The sequence below is a fragment of the Colobus angolensis genome, unplaced genomic scaffold (genome assembly GCF_000951035.1).
Source record: "Colobus angolensis palliatus isolate OR3802 unplaced genomic scaffold, Cang.pa_1.0 Scaffold252, whole genome shotgun sequence".
Classification (NCBI taxonomy): Eukaryota; Metazoa; Chordata; class Mammalia; order Primates; family Cercopithecidae; genus Colobus; species Colobus angolensis.
The window spans coordinates 2,209,890-2,223,378 of NW_012115733.1; the positions used below are offsets into that span (position 1 = coordinate 2,209,890).

The 13,489-nt window shown below is 54.7% G+C and overlaps 1 protein-coding gene across 3 annotated transcripts; it reads right to left on the reverse strand.

Moving 5' to 3' along the window:
- Positions 1-652: 652 nt before the first annotated feature.
- Positions 653-5,987, reverse strand: MAGIX (MAGI family member, X-linked). 3 transcript variants are annotated; one of them, XM_011946668.1, is made up of 6 exons: positions 5,867-5,962; positions 4,887-5,033; positions 4,010-4,092; positions 3,709-3,936; positions 3,438-3,609; positions 2,161-2,719 (listed from the first exon to the last, which is right to left on the reverse strand). In XM_011946668.1, the coding sequence occupies exons 1-6, from the start codon at positions 5,913-5,915 to the stop codon at positions 2,394-2,396; spliced, it is 1,005 nt and encodes a 334-aa protein (XP_011802058.1). In that variant the 5' UTR covers positions 5,916-5,962; the 3' UTR covers positions 2,161-2,393. The 3 variants fall into 3 exon arrangements, with proteins under 3 accessions (XP_011802060.1, XP_011802058.1, XP_011802059.1); XM_011946670.1 differs by lacking the exon at positions 3,709-3,936 and having other exon boundaries at positions 653-2,704; XM_011946669.1 differs by lacking the exon at positions 3,709-3,936 and having other exon boundaries at positions 5,867-5,987.
- Positions 5,988-13,489: the final 7,502 nt, after the last annotated feature.

The window sequence follows — 13,489 nt, forward strand, 5'->3', positions numbered from 1 at the left end:
TTTTTTTTTTTTTTTTTTTTTGAGATAAGGTCTCACTGCCATTCCAGCTAGAGTGGAGTGGTGCAATCATGGCTCACTGCAGCCTTGACCTCCCAGGCTCAAGCGATCCTCCCACCTCAGAGTCCCAAGTAGTTGGGACTACAGGCATGAGCCACCACTCCCAGATAATTTTTAAGCTTTTTGTAGAGACGAGGTCTCTCTATGTTGCCCAGGCTGGTATCAAACTCGTAGGCTCAAACAATCCACTCGCCTCTGCCTCCCAAAGTACTGGGATTACAGGCACAAACCACCATGTCTGGCCTGGAATAATAATAATAATTATTATTATTATTATTATTACTTGAGACAGATTCTCGCTCTGTCACCCAGGTTGGGGTGCAGTGGCGTGATCTTGACTCACTGCAACCTCCACCTCCTGGGTTCAAGCAATTCTCTGCCTCAGCCTCCCGGGTAGCTGGGATTACAAGCACCTGCCACCACACCTGGCTAATTTTTGTATTTTCAGTAGAGACGGTGTTTCACCATCTTGGCCAGGCTGCTCTTGAACTCTTGACCTTGTGATCCACCAGCCTTAGCCTCCCAAAGTGCTGGGATTACAGGTGTGAGCCACCACGACTGGCATGGTTTTTTATTTATTCATTTTCTTGTCTTTTTTGTCTGACATCTGTCTACCCTCATTACATACATCAGCTACACAAATTGTATGTCTTGTTCCTCCAGCATCTCCACAGTACCTAGCACAGTGCAATGTATACAGTTGGGTTTCAATGCAGGTGAAATTAAGAGGACAGACTTGGGAATCAGGCCTTGATTAAATCTTGCTTTGATCCTCCTCTCTCAAGCTATCTGCACTCCCTGGGCCTCACTTTCCTCCTCTGTGAAATGGACATTTTCGGATCGTTGAGTAGATGTGCAACTATTGTAAATGAAAATAAATATTGCAATAGAGCCAGTAGCAGGGATAAAACTAAGTACATGGTGGCTGGGGTTACTATTATTAGTCTCTTGGGTGTGACTGTATTTATAGGACTGGGGCTCTTGAGCCCTATGCTGACTTCTGAAGAACCACATCTCCACAAGGCTCTAAGTCAGGGGTAGCTGGAAGCCACCCTGGCACACTTCCCCACAATGTCTATCTACAGCTCTAACCACTCAAGTGTTCACCTCTTCACTCTCCAGCTCCCAGCTCTAGCAGCTTGTCTTCGCGGTTCCTCTTTCCTCTCCAAGGCCACCTGAACTCTCGCACTCGGATCCTTTAAATTCTTTCTTCCTTCCCCGTCCCCTCCCCACAGGGGCGAAAGTTGCCTATTCCGTCAGACCACAGCTTCCCTCCTGGGGGGGATGGGGCCGAGTGCTCAGGGTGTGGTGACAGCGGAGGTGACTGGACATTTCTGCCCTCTGCCAGTGCCTTCCTCGCGGCTACCCCGGTTGGAGTCCCGCTGGCCATATAAGCCCTGGCTGCGGGGCTCTGTTCGCAGGGTGAAGGAAACTCTGGGCCTCTCCCGTGCGGGGAACGCCCAGTATGTGGCGAGTGCACACAAGCCCTGCTGCAGTTCTTCACCATGTACGGAAAATGGGGGCACGGCCCAAAGGTTCTAACAGCCTTTTTTAGCCCGGCCCGCCCAGGGGCGCTGACTCACACCTTCCCCGCTCCGCCCCAAAGGGGGATCCAGGGCCCCAGTCGATGCCCGGAGAGTGGTAGCCTACGTGCCAGCAAAAGCTGGCAGACTAGGCCGGAAGTGGGAGACTAGAGGTCCCTGGCGAAGGAAGTCGCCCTGCTTCTAGGCTTCTAGCCTTGCGATCCCGACGTCAGTTGAGGGTCTGGATGATTCCGAGACAGGACTGTGGATACATTGGTGCAGTCCCGCCACGACAGGCTCACCTCTGCATTCTCCATGCCATGCACAATAATTTATGTGTGAGACCCTGTACACCTCCAAAAAGGTGAAATTGATGAATAAGGAGAGGAGCAGGAGACCGGGAAGAGAAAAAGAAACCACGCCGGGCTGAGGACCAGCGGAAGCAAAGATCCATGTGTAAGCAGGAAAGCAGCAGCATGAAGCTCGTCAGCGATTACTTGAAGCAGGATCAACCCCACCTGCTCCTTTACAGAGTGGCCTGGGCAGCCCCACCCCGCCTCGAGCGCCTGGCAAGTCAAGACCAGATTGAACCATTTTATTACCTCTCCCTCCCAGAACCAGAAGCGCAGGCTAGCCGGGCTGGAAGGGTCGTACCACTGACGCTACAAGGGGAGTGCGGCAGAGCCACTGCATAGCGGGAGGGGAGACCAGACCAAGTGGAAGCTCTGTGGGAAGTGCCAAGTGCCCGGCGGCCACACGCGCCGGATCCAGGTTGGGCGGTAACTAGTGAGCCCCGCGCCCTCAGAGGTAGGCTCAGTGCCTCCGCCTTCCGGCTGCCATCTCCTGAGCGAGCTGCGCTGCCCCCCGGACCCCTAGGGCCCGCGAGAGCCGTTCCTCGCTGGGCACTAGCCAGGGCCCCGGGGAACCCGGGATCTGGTCGTTGGGATCCTCAGTGCGGCGCTCAGGAGGAGAAACCGTGGGGCCATCGGCGGCCGCCTCTGGACTAGGCTCTGGGCTGCCCCGGGTCTTCTTGAGCATCGTCCAGGATGGAGGGTGCTGAACTAGGGAAGTGCTGCTGCTGCGACACCCCGTTACCTCCGGCCCTCCAGGATCTGGGCTGCGATCTAGCCATGACGAGACTACGGATTAGATTGGGTGGTGAAGTAGGGAAGGGAAATCCGGGCCTTTGGCGGAGGGTGGACAGGAGAATCCAAAGGCTGCGGGAGATGAGACCCTGGCCCTTAGAGACATCTCCCCTCGAGGCCTTCTGGGATCGGCACCACCCCTCACAACCCCGACACCTCCTTTCCCGAGACCCCTCCCCTCCTGGATCCAGAACATGCCCCTCAGAAATCATTTCCCACAATCTCCAAAGGAAATCAAACCCCTCTCATCTAGGATCCCCTGCTCTCTCCTCTCTCATCCCACCTCCGTTGACTCCCAAACCACCAACCCTCTGTTTTTCAGAACTAGACCCCCTACCCTCTGGATCCCCATCCAATTTCCCCCCCTCCTCGGCTAAGATCCACTCTGCCTTCCCCTCTGAGAACTAAGACCCTTCCTTCCAAACACTTGCTTTTATCCTAGACCCCTTCCCTTCTCTCTCCCCAGTACCTGGAAAGCCCACCCTCTGAAATTCCTATCCTTGGGACTGACACCCCTCCCTGTCCCTGCTTTATTCCTATCCTGGGACCCTGTGCCCCTCCCTGCCCCTACTTGTGAGAATACCATGACCTCTTGCACACCCTCCCCACAGAGACCACCAAACCCTTCCCACCCAGAATCTCAGCCTCTCCACTCTGTGAATCTCTCTCTTCTCCTCACTGATCTCTGACTTCTCTCCCCTGGGAAACCCACCAACTCCTTTTTGGGGCTCTCCCACCCCTCGAGACTTGCCAGGGTGGGTCTTCAGAGGCCGACGAAGAACCAGGTGGAGCTGGGGGCCTCCAGCTCGGATCCGCTCCACCGCCTGGGCATGCGTGAGGCCCTGCGTTGACCCTCCGTTGATGTGGAGCACAAGGTCCCCGATCTGGAAGAGTGCAATGCAGTCGTGTTGGAAAAGCAAAAGGAGAGCACCCAAACAAAGGCAGGGATAGCACCTACCAACGGAAGAGGCTTCAGGGCTCACCTCCAAACGACCACAGCGCTGTGCTGGACCATCCTTCAGCAGCCCGCGCACGGCCAGTGGAGTGTCCCCAGAAACATCCCAGCCCCCACCTAAGGTGAGGCCAAAGCCTGCGTGACCGCGGACCAGCTCCACAGAGAAAAGACCAGAGGCCTGGGATGGCTTCGGAGCACTACCTGCCTTACCCTGGATCACTTGGGGAGGCGCATTACATGTCTCTAACCAACGGTGCTGGAATAAAGGACACTGGTGTACATAGTTTGCCCTGAGGCAGGTTGCCTCCAATAGAAGGATAAGATGTTACCTGGGGCCGGTGATCCACAATAGTGGCATGAGGCAGGCGACTATCTGTGACCTCTATGTCCGCAGAGTCCAGCACGCTAACAACTGGGAGATAAAAGCGGTGGAGAGGGCTGTGGGGGCACATGCCATGGAAACTACCTAGGACCTGTTCCCTGAGTTAACATTCTAGCCCCATCTACTTGCCTCGCCCCTGCAGCTCATATACAAACTGGCCCACCATTTAACTACGCACCATCCCCTCAAGTAATCTTAAAGGCTCTCAGCCCAAACAAATAACTGTTCTGACCCCACCTTCTTAACAAACAATCCTGGGCTCAGCCATGTGAATAATCTTCCAGGCCTTCCTATCTCCCGCTAATAACACGCAGAACACATCCCTCAAGTAACACCATTCGGCCCACCCTGGAGAATGCTACTCCAAAATTTGGCTCCTGAACCTTCCATAGCAAGCCCTCTAATTAGCCTCTAACCCTCATCCCTTTCCCGACATCTCAAGCCCCGCCCCCAAGGCACAATAGGCGCCACCCCCGTGACTCACATTTCAGGCCTGCCCCTTCGCTGCGTCCCCACCCCTCAAGCACTCTCCAGGCCCCGCCTCCCCATAAATGACCCTCGAAGCCCCGCCGGCCAGAAAGGGGATCCACCTCCGCACTCTCAACCAATGCAGCCCTTGCCTACTGTGATAACCCTCAAGGAATATTCTAGAATAACCCCAAGGCTCCTCCCACTCGAAGCACCCTCCTATCCCCGCCCCCCAAATCGCACCCCTTGGCCCCACCCAAGGCAGGGCAGTAGTTGCCGACCGCCCAGGCCTGCCCCTTTGAACCCAGCTCCTCTCCGAACCCTCCCCCAGCGGAGGCCCAGCGCCCGTCACGCACCCTCCTTCCGGCGCAGGCGCAATGTGGCGCCCGCCCTGCGTACCAGCGCCGCCACGTCGACCGCAGCTCGCGCCGCCAGGGGGCGCGCGTCCAGCCGCGCCAGGAGCTGCCGGGCGCTGGGGCCGGCTAGCCGGGAGGGGCTGCGGCCTGCGCGGGAGAGGGGACAGGTCAACGCCGACCCTCGGCCTCGGCCAACCCCCACGCTTCCGGATGCCCGAAGACCTAGAAATGCCCTCAGGATACCCGGCGACCCCAGACCACTCCCTCGATAGTTCCGGAGGTCACTGCTGCCCCTCCCTTCTCACGCGATCCCCTACCATCGCGGGTAGCGGTGCACCCCCGCCTGCTCCCACGGTGTCCCTGGAGATCGCTGTTTGACTGCAATAGTCCTGGACACCTCCGAACACCACGTGAGGTCTTCGACTGCCCCCTAATCATCCTCGATGCCCAACTCCTCGCCCACGATATCTCAGGGGACCCCGTTTCCCCAAATATCCTGAGAGAACACGGCCTGACCACGTAGCCCCGGAACCCCCAATTCTCCCTCTAAGGCAACCCCTGCTACCCCATGAATTCCCTCAGAGGGCCTGTTCCCCCACGGCCCACGTACCTCCAGATTCCCCTCCACAGGTCCCCAGGGGACCCCAGCTCCCCTCCCCCCAGTTCACTACAGACCCTGAGTGCCCAGGTGTCCCCAGTGACCACGGGCAGACCCCTCCCCGCACATCCGCACATCTCCCTGGAGACTTCTGAGAGCCCCTCCCCTGCTCTGGTGCGCGGCCCTTTCGCTCAGGTGTGGGTGTGGGTGGGGGACCTCGAGCCCAGCCTCCATCGCTGGGCCCCTTCCCCCTGCCACCGCCACTTAGGCGCCAGAGCCACTCTGTTTACCACCTGTCAGAAGGAAAAGGTGTGGAGCAGACAGGCGGGACGAGGTGGCGGCGACTCGCCCTGTCCTTCCCCAACACCTCTAATCCTTGTACCTCCTCTGCTGCCCCTAGGGTCCGCGGCGTCCCCTGTGCGCGGCTCCATGGCCAGTAGTCCGCCGGGTGGACACAGGGCAGCCAGCTACGAATTTTGAGCTCTGGGGCGCGCTCACCTGGCGGCCCGCCCAGGCCCTGGAGGCTGAGGCTGGCAGGTCCCGTGCCTGGCTCCTGGACCCGTGCGATGACCTACCTGGCGGCCAGTAAGGAGGCCTGGCTGTGGGAGCCAGCAGGAGTGCTTGGCCTCACTCTGCTGCAGGCACCGCACTCTGTCAGCTGAAGGTCCTAGTTAGAATTTAAAAGCCTGACTATACCAACTGTTGCTGAAGATATGAAGGAAATGGAACTCCTATACCGCCGGTGGAAATGTAAAATGATATTGCAACTTTATTTATTTATTTAGAGATGGAGTGTCGCTCTTGTTGCCCAGGCTGGAGTGCAATGGCGCGATCTCGGCTCACTGCAACCTCTGCCTCCAGGGTTCAAGTGATTCTCCTGCCTCAGCCTCCTGAGTAACCGGGATTACAGGCAGGCACCACTACACCCCACCAATTTTGTATTTTTAGTACAGACGGGTTTTCTCCATGTTGGTCAGGCTCGTCTGGAACTCCCCAAAGCGCTGGTATTACAGGCAAGGCCCGCCTTGGCCTCCCAAAGTGCTGGGATTACAGACGTGAGCCACCGCGCCCAGCCTACAACTTTAGAAAACAGTTTGGTAGTGTCTTTAAAAATTAAGCATACACATATGAGCCAGCCATTCCACTCCTGCGCATTTATCTAAAAGAAAGCATACATTTACACAGCCTTGTCTTACAAATATTCATGGCACCTTTATTTCTTGTCTTATTCATTTATAACTACTGTAACAAAATATGATAGACTGGGTGGTTTAAATAACATAAGTTTCTCACAGTTCTGGAAGCTGGAAAGTCCAAGATCAAGGTGGTAGCTAATTTGTTTCCTCTTGAGGTCTCTCCTTTTGGCTTGCAGATGCTTGCCTTCTTGCTGTGTCCTCAAATGGAATTAAGAGAGTGAAGGAGAGTAAAGGCGTGAGAGAGACACACACAGAGAGAGGCAGAGATCTCTCTCTTCTGTTTCTTACAAGGCCAACATAGTGAAACCCTATCTCTACTAAATATTCTTATCTGATTAGGGCTCCACCTTAATGACCTCATTTTACCTTAATTGCCTCCTAAAGAAGCTATCTTCAGATACAGTCACATTGGAGGTTAGGGCTTTAACATATTTATTTATGGCTGGGCGCAGTGGCTCACGCCTGTAATCCCAGCAACTTGGGAGGCTGAGGTGGGTGAATCACCTGAGTTCAGGAGTTCAAGACTAGCCTGGCCAACATAGTGAAACCCCATCTCTACTAAAATATACAAAAATTAGCCGGGCGTGGTGTCAGGTGACTTAATCCCAGCTACTTGGGAGGCAGAGGCAGGAGAATCATTTGAACCCCGGGAAGCAGAGGTTGCAGTGAGCCGAGATCGAGCCATTGCACTCAAACCTGGGGGATAAGAGTGAGACTTCTCTCAAAAAAACAAAACAACAACAAAATATATATACATATTTATGGGTGGACACAATTCAGTTCATAATATTTGTTAATATCCAAAAACTGGAAATAACCCAAATGCCCATTAATAGTTGAATGAGGCCAGTAATTGCAGCACTTTGGGAGGCTGAGGTGGGAGGATCTCTTGAGCTCAGGAGTTGGAGACCAGCCTTGGCAATATAGTGAAACATTGTCTCTATTTTAAAAACATAGAAACATTGTCTCTATTTTTAAAATGCTAATGCCTGTAATCCCAGCTCTTTGGGAGGCTGGAAGTGGAGGCAGGAGGATTGTTTGAGCCCAAGAGTTCAAGACCAGCCTGGGCAACATAGTGAGACCCCATCTCTTAAAAAGAAAACAATTTTCTTTTTTTTTTTTTTTTGAGACAGAGTCTCGCTCTGTCGTCCAGGCTGGAGTGCAGTGGCCGGATCTCAGCTCACTGCAAGCTCCGCCTCCCAGGTTCACGCCATTCTCCTGCCTCAGCCTCCGGAGTAGCTGGGACTACAGGCGCCCGCCTCGTCGCCCGGCTAGTTTTTTGTATTCTTTAGTAGAGACGGGGTTTCACCGTATTAGCCAGGGTGGTCTCGATCTCCTAACCTCGTGATCCGCCCGTCTCGGCCTCCCAAAGTGCTAGGATTACAGGCTTGAGCCACCGCGCCCGGCCTCCAGGCTGGTCTTAAACTCCTGGCTTCAAAAAGTCCTCCCACCTCTGCCTCCCAATGTGCTGGGATTACAGAGGTGAGCCACCACACCCAGCCTGTTCAGTATCTTCACTGTAGTGATTGTTTCACTGATATGAACATATTCAAAACCTATTAAATTGAAGTCAATTATATCTCAACCCCTTAAAAACTTAAAATAGCTGGGTGTCGTGGCATGCACCTGTAGTCCCAGCTACTTGGGAGACTGAGACAGGAGGATCACTTAAGCCCAAGACTTCAAGGTTACAATGAGCTATGATCATGCCACTGCACTCGACTTTCAGTGACAGAGCAAGACCCTGTCTTTTAAAAAATCAAATATAAATTCTCAAAACAGGCTGGGCATGATGACTCATGCCTGTAATTTCAGCACTTTGGGAGGCCAAGGTGAGAAGATCACTAAGGCCAGAATTTTGAGACCAGCCTAGCCAATGTAGCAAGACTTTGTCTCTAATAAATAAATAAATACAATCTTTTGTTAAATTAATGAATTGGGTGGGACTGTGAGAGAAATTGACTTAATCCTTGAATGACATGAGGCTAAAAGGGGTAATTGGGTTTTTTAAAAATGATGCTGATACTTATTATTATTTTTGAGGTGAAGTTTCGCTCTGTCACCCAGGATGGAGTGCAGTGGTGCAATCTCAGCTCACTACAACCTCCATCTCCTGGGTTCAAGTAATTCTCATGCTTCAGCCTCCCTAGTAGCTGGGACTAAAGGCACCCACCACCACGCCCGGCTAATTTCTGTTGTTTTAGTAGAGACAGGCTTTCATCATGTTGGCCAGGCTGGTCTCCAACTCCGTCCACCTCCACCTCCCAAGGTGCTGGGATTACAGGCGTGACCCACTGCACCCAGCTGGGTAATCGGGTTGTATTCATAAATGGATGAGGCTAAGAGGGGCATTGGTTTGAATCCACAGTGGGGCAGGGCTAAGTGAGGGTTTGCTCTCCCATAGTGTGATTGTAATCAACATTAAAGATAAGCACCTCCACTGCTACCAAATAACTTGACTAGGCACAACACCAGCAATTTGGAAGCTTTGTTCCAAACTCTCTTGACAATCTTACTATGCATATCTCATCACCCCCACTTCCCAGAGGGGTACATTGAGGTGTCAGACAATGCAGTGGCTGGAGTTCCTCCCTCATGTCTGCATCCTCTCTACACCCCCAACCCTGCCAGCAGCCTTGGTGACACATGCACTACTCTCTCAGCCCCAGTCCTTGCCCCTGCCCCTGGAATTTCGGCCCTGCTGGTGTCAGCTCTCTCAGTGAACACCTATCCAGCATCCTGAGCCCCCGCCCCTGTAATTCACGTCCCCTGAGGACATCCTTGGATCCCTTCATTCCTTCAGGATTCCCCAAGCCTGAATACCTCCAAGCCTGAAAGCAGTTTCCCATCCCCAGACCTTTGAGTCTCCCATCCAGTTGGCAAGCTCCCTGATCGATGTTAGTAGATTCTGCCTGGTGCTTGGATGCCTCCCCTCACCATCCATCTGTCCTCGGCCCTTGCACAATGCCCCAGTTTGCAAGACTCTCCCATTCATGGAGCTACAGAGCTTCAAGTTCTCCTTCACAGTGTGTAAGCACCTCACTCTCACATCCACAGGTTCTTAAAACCTGGAGCCCCAGATTGGAAGCTGCCCTCTCCAGATTCAGGTGTGGAAGTCTCAACAAGAACTGGGAGGAGGCCGGGCACGGTGGCTCAAGCCTGTAATCCCAGCACTTTGGGAGGCCGAGACGGGCGGATCACGAGGTCAGGAGATCGAGACCATCCTGGCTAACACGGTGAAACCCCGTCTCTACTAAAAATACAAAAAAAAACTAGCCGGGCGAGGTGGCGGGCGCCTGTAGTCCCAGCTACTGGGGAGGCTGAGGCAGGAGAATGGTGTAAACCTGGGAGGCGGAGCTTGCAGTGAGCTGAGATAGATCCGGCCACTGCACTCCAGTCCGGGCGACAGAGCGAGACTCCGAAGGAGGTCCAGGGTGTCCCCCATTAGACAAGGTCAGGTCAGAGGTGAAAGAGGCAGGGGACTGCAGGTGGAATGAAAGCAGGAATTGTTCAGCCCCTCTCGCCTACGAGGATACTGGGCCTCTGAAAGGTGAACCAGAGAGGCTGCACAACCAGCCAGAATGGACATTAGGACACAGTGTATCCACAGCCCATAGTGAAATAGTCACTGACCAAGTGAGTGTTGTAGATAAGCTGCCTGAAACTGGTGTTGGCTTGCTGCAGGGACCTGGGCAGGTCCCTGAGCCTCTCAGACCTTAAATTTCTTATTTGGCAAAGTAGTGGTGAAAGGCCCTCTCTCACTGCAATCCCATTCCTCCTTCCACTACAGTCACACTGTGTCCGCATGCTCCCTGCTTAGGGCTTATGTCTCCAGTACACTCCCCTTTCCAGACACAGAAGAGGCCTCCTTCCTCAACTGACATCGGCTAGTGTCCTATCTAACTCCAATGCATTCATTCAGAGCCCCCTCAATTTTGGGTCCCACCTCTCATTCACTCTCCAAGGGACCTGCTCTCTGCAATTTTTCTTTCTTTCTTTCTTTTTTTTTGAGAGGGAGTCTTGCTCTGTCACCCAAGTTGGAGTGTAGTGGATCTATCTCAGTTCACTGCAACCTCCACCTCCCAGGTTCAAGCGATTCTCCTGCCTCAGCCTCCTGAGTAGCTAGGATTACAGGCACCCACTACCATGCCCAGCTAATTTTTATAATCTTAGTAGAGATGGGGTTTTGCCATGTTGGCCAGGCTGGTCTCAAACTCCTGGCCTCAAGTGATCCGCCTGCCTTGGCCTCCCAAAGTGTGATTACAGGCATGAGCCACCGTGCCCAGCCTGCCCTTTCCAATTTTTGAGTCCCATAACCTCATAATGCTCAGAGCACCAAACCATTCTTTGGCTCCAAAAGCTCAAACAGTACTCAGTCCCACCACACATTTCCAGTTTCTCAATAGGGACAGTGGGAGATAAACCTCCCCTGCAAATACACTGAGTGCCTACTATGTGCAAAGCTCTGGTGGAGATTGCAGAATTCCCTAGTAAACTTGGGGTCCAGTTCTGCGTCCCTGCTTTTAGGTGTCAGAGGTCAGACAGTATCCTAATTTCTTTGGGCTTTGACTTCCCCTTCCTGTGCTGGAATAACAGCATCCTGGGGTGGAAAAAGGAGCCAGTCCAGCGTCCTCAGCTAACGGAGCTAGGCCTCCTTGCTGGCCGCCAGATAGGCCACTCCGCAGATCCAGGAGCCAGGCACGGGACCTGCCAGCCTGTTTCCAAGGTCTGAGTGGATCACCAGGTGAGCGCGCCCCAGAGCACAAAACTCGTCGCTGACTGCCCTGCGTCCACCAGGCCGACTACTGGCCATGGAGCCGCGCACAGGGGGCGCCTCGAACCCTAGGGGGAACAGAGGAGGTACAGGAATTGGGGATATTGGGGAAGGACAGGGCGAGTCGCCGCCACCCTCGTCCCACCTGTCTGCTCCATACCTTTTCCTTCTGATAGGTGGTAAACAGAGCGGCTCTGACGCCCAAGTGGCGGTGGCAGGGGGAAGGGGCCCAGCGATGGAGGCTGGGCTCGAGGTCCCCTACTCACACCCACACCCTAGCGAAAGGGCCGCGCACCAGAGCAGGGGAGGGGCTCTCAGAAGTCTCCAGGGAGATGTGCAGGTGTGCGGGGAGGGGTCTGCCCGTGGTCACTGGGGACACCTGGGCACTCAGGGTCTGTAGTGAACTGGGGGGAGGGGAGCTGGGGTCCCCTGGGGACCTGTGGAGGGGAATCTGGAGGTACGTGGGCCGTGGGGGAACAGGCCCTCTGAGGGAATTCATGGGGTAGCAGGGGTTGCCTAGGATACCTAGAGGGGAAATTGGGGGGTCCCAGGGCTACGGGGTCAGGCCCTGTTCTCCCAGGATATCTGGGGAAACGGGTCCCCTGAGATATTGTGGGCAAAGAGTTGGGCATCCAGGGTGTTTAGGGGGCAGTCGAGGACCTCGCAAGGAGTTCGGAGGTGTCCAGGACTATTGCAGTCAAACAGCGATCTCCAGGGACACCGTGGGAGCAGGCGGGGGTGCACCGGCTACCCGCGATGGTCAGGGATCGCGTGAGGGGAGGAACAGCGGCGACCTCCGAAACTATCGAGGGAGTGGCCAGGGGTCGCCGGGTATCCTGAGGGGCATTTCTAGTCTTCGAGCGTCCGGAAGCATGGGGGTTGGCCGAGGCCGAGGGTCGGTGTTGACCTGTCCCCTCTCCCCCGCAGGCCTGGGCCCCTTCTGCCCGCAGGCCCCAGCGCCCGACAGCGCCTGGCGCGGCTGGACGCGCACCTCCTGGCGGCGGAAGCTGCGATTGTCGTGGCGGCGCTGGTGCACAGGACGGGCGCCACATTGCGCCTGCGCCCCAAGTAGGGTGCGTGACTGGGACTGGGCCTCCCGGGGGCAGGTTTGGAGAGGAGCTGGGTTCAGAGAGGGGCAGGCCTGGGGGGTCAGCAGCTACTGCCCTGCCTTGGGTGGGGCCAAGGGGCGCGATTTGGGAGGGCGGTGATCGGAGGATGCTTCGAAGGGGAGGAGCCTTGGGGTTATCCTAGAATATTCCTTGAGGGTTATCGCAGTAGGCGAGGGCCAGACTAGTTGAGAGTGCGGAGGTGGATCCCCTTTCTGGCCGGCGGGGCTTCGAGGGTCCTTTCCGAGGGGGCGAGGCCTGGAGAGTGCTGGGGCGAGCGCGCGGCGAAGGGGCAGGCCTGAAATGTGAGTCACGGGGATGGAGCCTAGAGGCCCGTGGGGGCTGGGCTTGCGATGTCAGGAATGGGTTAGAGGCTAATTAAAGGGTGTGCTCTGGAAAGTTCAGGAGCCAAGTTTTTTTTTTTTTCTTTAATACTTTAAGTTCCAGGGTACATGTGCACAACGTGCAGGTTTGTTACATACAACATATGCCATGTTGCTGTGCTGCACCCATTATTAACTCGTCATTTACATTAGGTATATCTCCTAATGCTATCCCTCCCCATTCTCCCCACCCCACGACAGGCCCCGGTGTGTGATGTTCCCCACAAGAGCCAAATTTTGAAGTAACATTCTCCAGGGTGGGCCGAATGGAGTTTGCGTGTGTGTGTGACCATATTTGGAGATAATCCTAAAGGTGTTATTTGAGAAATGTTTTCTGCGCTTTATTAGAGGGAGATAGGAAGGTAAGGTCTGGAGGTGTTCAAATGGCAGGACCCAAGATTTTTTTTTTTTTTTTTTTCTGAGACAGAGTCTCGCTCTGTCACCAGACTATAGTGCAGTGGCGCCATCTTGGCTCACTGCAACCTCCACCTCCCGGGTTCAAGAGATTCTCCTGCCTCAGCCTCCCAAGTAGCTGGGACTGCAGAC

What these genes read in the sequence shown, in the direction of transcription:
- MAGIX (XM_011946668.1), bottom strand. Translation starts at nt 5,915, where the DNA reads ATGGAGCCGCGCACAGGGGACGCCGCGGACCCTAGGGGCAGCAGAGGA. An exon ending in CCCTAGGGGCAGCAGAGGAG is followed by an intron (nt 5,034 to 5,866) that starts GTACAAGGATTA and finishes TCTCCCGCGCAG; the next exon opens with GCCGCAGCCCCTCCCGGCTA. An exon ending in TTGTGGATCACCGGCCCCAG is followed by an intron (nt 3,937 to 4,009) that starts GTAACATCTTAT and finishes CCTTTATTCCAG; the next exon opens with CACCGTTGGTTAGAGACATG.